The 3,620-nt window shown below is 54.8% G+C and overlaps 1 protein-coding gene across 1 annotated transcript in view; it reads right to left on the bottom strand.

Moving 5' to 3' along the window:
• The window catches only part of LOC125482129 (multiple epidermal growth factor-like domains protein 10), a gene marked incomplete at both ends in the record, with an annotated part of 9,852 nt that overhangs the window by 3,438 nt on the left and 2,794 nt on the right, over positions 1–3,620 (bottom strand). The window contains one exon of the mRNA XM_048594127.1: positions 1,233–1,325. Coding sequence (XP_048450084.1) covers positions 1,233–1,325 — 93 coding nt within the window. The remainder of the gene's footprint in view (positions 1–1,232; positions 1,326–3,620) is intronic.

The following is a 3,620-nucleotide window of genomic DNA, read 5'->3' as shown; positions in this document are numbered from 1 at the left end:
TGTCCCGTAGTGCCCAGGGATGTGCGGGTTAGGGTGGATTGGCCGTGTTAAATTGTCCCGTAGTGCCCAGGGATGTGAGGGTTCGGGTGGATTGGCCGTGCTAAATTGCCCCGTAGTGCCCAGGGATGTGCGGGTTAGGGTGGATTGGCCGTGCTAAATTGTCCCGTAGTGCCCAGGGATGTGCGGGTTAGGGTGGATTGGCCGTGCTAAATTGTCCCGTAGTGCCCAGGGATGTGCAGGTTAGGGTGGATTGGCCGTGCTAAATTGCCCCGTAGTGCCCAGGGATGTGCGGGTTAGGGTGGATCGGCCGTGCTAAATTGCCCCGTAGTGCCCAGGGATGTGCGGGTTAGGATGGATCGGCCGTGCTAAATTGCCCCGTAGTGCCCAGGGATGTGCGGGTTAGGGTGGATCGGCCGTGCTAAGTTGTCCCATAGTGCCCAGGGATGTGCGGGTTAGGGTGGATTGGACAGGTAAAGTCGGGATTACGGAGGATAGAGTGTGGATGGGATGGTCTGGAGGGTTTGTGCAGACTCGATGGGCCGAATGGCCTCCTTGCGCCCTGTATGATTCTGTCCTACAGTTACCTCCCAACAATCCTTTCGTCCCTTTGTTCCTGAAAACACTACCTCCCTCTGCCTTCGATATATTGAAAAATTTTACATCCATCGCCTTTTACAGTACCGAATCCTGGGATAGCAGGGGAAATTTGGACAGGTACGTGGATAGGAAAGGTTTCGGGGATCGGGGGGGGGAGGATATGGGGCAAATCCAGGCAAGAGGGACGGGTTTAGTTTGGGAAACTTGGTCAGCACAGATGAGTTGGGCGGATGGGTCTGTTTCCATGTTGGATTGTTGCTGTACGGAGAGACATTGGATCGATTAGGATGATATTCACTGGGAGTTTAGGAGAATGAGACAGGGGTCTCATAGAAACCTATAAAATTCTAACGGGACTAGACAGGGGGAAAGTCAGGAAGGACGTTACCAATGATCCAGGGGTTCAGAACCAGGGGGTCACGGTCTAAAGGAGATGGGGGTGGGACTGAGAAGAGGGAGAAATGAAAGCGGGGAGCCTGTGGAATTTTCTGCCCACAGAGAATTCTCGGGGTCAAAGCGAGGACCGGGGACTGAGTTGGACGATCCCATTGAATGGCAGGGAAGGGCCGAGTGGCCTGTTTTCTAGGCTTCTCTGCGATCACTGACCCGACCAATGCCCCTCTCGGAACACTCACCACTGGAACAGTCCTGCCCCCGCCATTCGGGCGCACACTGGCACTGGTCAGGGCTGAGACATCGTCCGTGCACACATTCCTGGGCACATTGAGCTGGAGAGAAGGAGAGAGAGAGAGAGAGAGCTGAACCTTAGCACCAAACAGTTGACTGTATCCCTCAGTGTTGACCACCACCCACTCTCCCCTCCCTTTGACCCCACCTCCCCTCCTACTCTTTCTTTGGTTTGGTAGGGGAGGAGATGCAATGTTTATCTCTCAACCAGACACTACGTTCCCCCCTCCAGGCCCGGGAAACGCTCATGGGATTCACGGATCCTCCAGTTGCAAGAGGAGTCTGGCACTGCTTCCAGGTCGAGGCGTGGTTGCCGATGCTTGGGAGGTGGGGTTGGGGAGGACGATGTGGGGGGAGAATGTGACGTCGAACCTTGAGTTAACTCCCCCATCGAACCCCACGCCCCCTTTTGTCCCTTGTTTGGGTGGCTGCCGGTTGAAGAACAGGAGCAGGGATTGGGGAGCTGGAGGGGGTGTGTGGTCCCAGGGGGTGGGATTGATTTAGCCAGCGCGGCTTTTCTTTAAAAACGTGTAAACCGACGACCTGGGTCGTTAACGCGAGGCTGCCTCGTGGGATCTTGCTGTGCGTGTCTCCGAAAAAGAAGCGTTTCATTGACCGCGATGGTGGGAGGGGGAGCGTAAGGTTCAATGGGAACTTTGAAAAGGTGTGGGGGCGGGGGAGGGTGGGTCAGAGACATTGCGGACGTGGGTGGGGTGGGGGAAGATTTGCAGGAGACGTGGGGGCGGAGGGCGGGTGTGGGGGGGGGGGGGGGGAGAGTGGGACTGTTTCGAGAACCTTTTCGTAGAGCTAGCAGGGCCCGATGGCCTGAATGACCTCCTCCCTGCCGGTTTGTTAAGCAGGCAAGTTCGCTCACGATATCCGATTTGACCTCCGAGCACAAGCTGAGGCCTGAGCACCTTCGAGTTCAAGGGTCAGCAGAGGGCGGAATTACAATGGAAAAGCGGAGATGGGGGAGGGTGACACTGTGCGTACCGATCATCACCCCCTCCCTCTTCCCCATCCCCATCCCCCTACCCCACTGGCAAAAGCCTTCCCTCAAACAGTGGCCGTCTTCTCTGTTCATCAGCCCCTCAGAGATTGTGTCAATGGCGGAGGGTCAGGGTGGCCATCTTGGAATCCCGGCCCACTGTCAGACTAGGCCAAGGGCTGTTCTGGAGGCAGCCTCTCACGGGGTCCACCCTACCGCCACCATTTTTGACGGTTTGGCTACTTTTCGAGCGAGGGAGCTGCGCAGACGCGATGGAGTTTGCCTGGGATGTGTCAGTGTGTTGGGGCCGTGACCTCGCTGCCTCACGCCCTTGGCCTAACCTCTCCGAGACCCGACCTCTCCCGCTCAGGCCACTCTCAGGAACAGCATACTCGCTGCGTGGCATCACCTCCGTCTCTCTCTCTCTCTCTGCTTTCTGTCATCTTTCTCCCAGATTTTCTGTCTCTCTCTCTCCCCCACTCTGTCTCTCCACCTGTTTTACTATCCCTCTCACCATATCCCTGTCTCTGTCTGTCCCTCTCTCACACTCACTCGTCTTTCTCGTTTCTTTCTCTCTCTCTCTCTTTCAATACCTCCGTCTCCCTCTCTATATTACACACAGTCTGTATCTCTCTATTGGACTGTTATTCTATCCCTGCTCTCTGTATTTCTGTCTTTCTCCATCTCTCTTTCTGTGACTCTGTTCTACCCTCAATATCTCTCTGTCTGTTCATTTCTCACGTGTGACTCTCTCTCTCTGTCACTCTCTTAACTTATCTCTCTTTCTTTCTGTTTCTCTCTCTCTCTGGTTGTCTCTAAGTTTCTGTCTGCCTCTAATTCCCTCTCTCTCTCTGTCTCTTCGCCCCCCTCTCTCTGTCTTTCTCTCTCTCTCCCTCTCTGCCTCTCCCTTGACCCCCTTCTCTGCTCCACCCTCTATCTCTCAGTCTGTATATCTTTCACAGAATTTCTCTGTCACTTTCTCTGCCTATATCTCTATTTCTCTCTGTTTCCACCCACCCCTCGCCCCACCACACCTCTGTTTTTCTCTCTCTGCGCCTCTCTCTAAATCACACCCCCTCATCTCTCTCCCCTATGTCTCTCTCCATGTCCCTCTCTCTTCGCCCTCTCTCTCTCTCCATCAGAGGGAGTTAATAGAGAGTGTCTCTCTCTCTCTCTCAGGCTCTCAGGGACCCCTGTTAAAGAAGGAATCTTACTGTCTCTGTCTGTCTGTTTGTCTCTCTCTGTCGCTCTCTCTCTCGGTATCTGTCTCTCTCCCTCCCTCCATCAGGGACCCCTGTTAAAGAGTGTGTGTCTCTCTCTCTCTCTCCCTCCTTCCCTCCCTCCATCA

This window comes from Rhincodon typus, unplaced genomic scaffold, assembly GCF_021869965.1.
Source record: "Rhincodon typus isolate 14 unplaced genomic scaffold, sRhiTyp1.1 hic_rhity00006174, whole genome shotgun sequence".
Taxonomy (NCBI): Eukaryota; Metazoa; Chordata; class Chondrichthyes; order Orectolobiformes; family Rhincodontidae; genus Rhincodon; species Rhincodon typus.
This window is presented reverse-complemented; position numbering and strand designations above follow the sequence as displayed.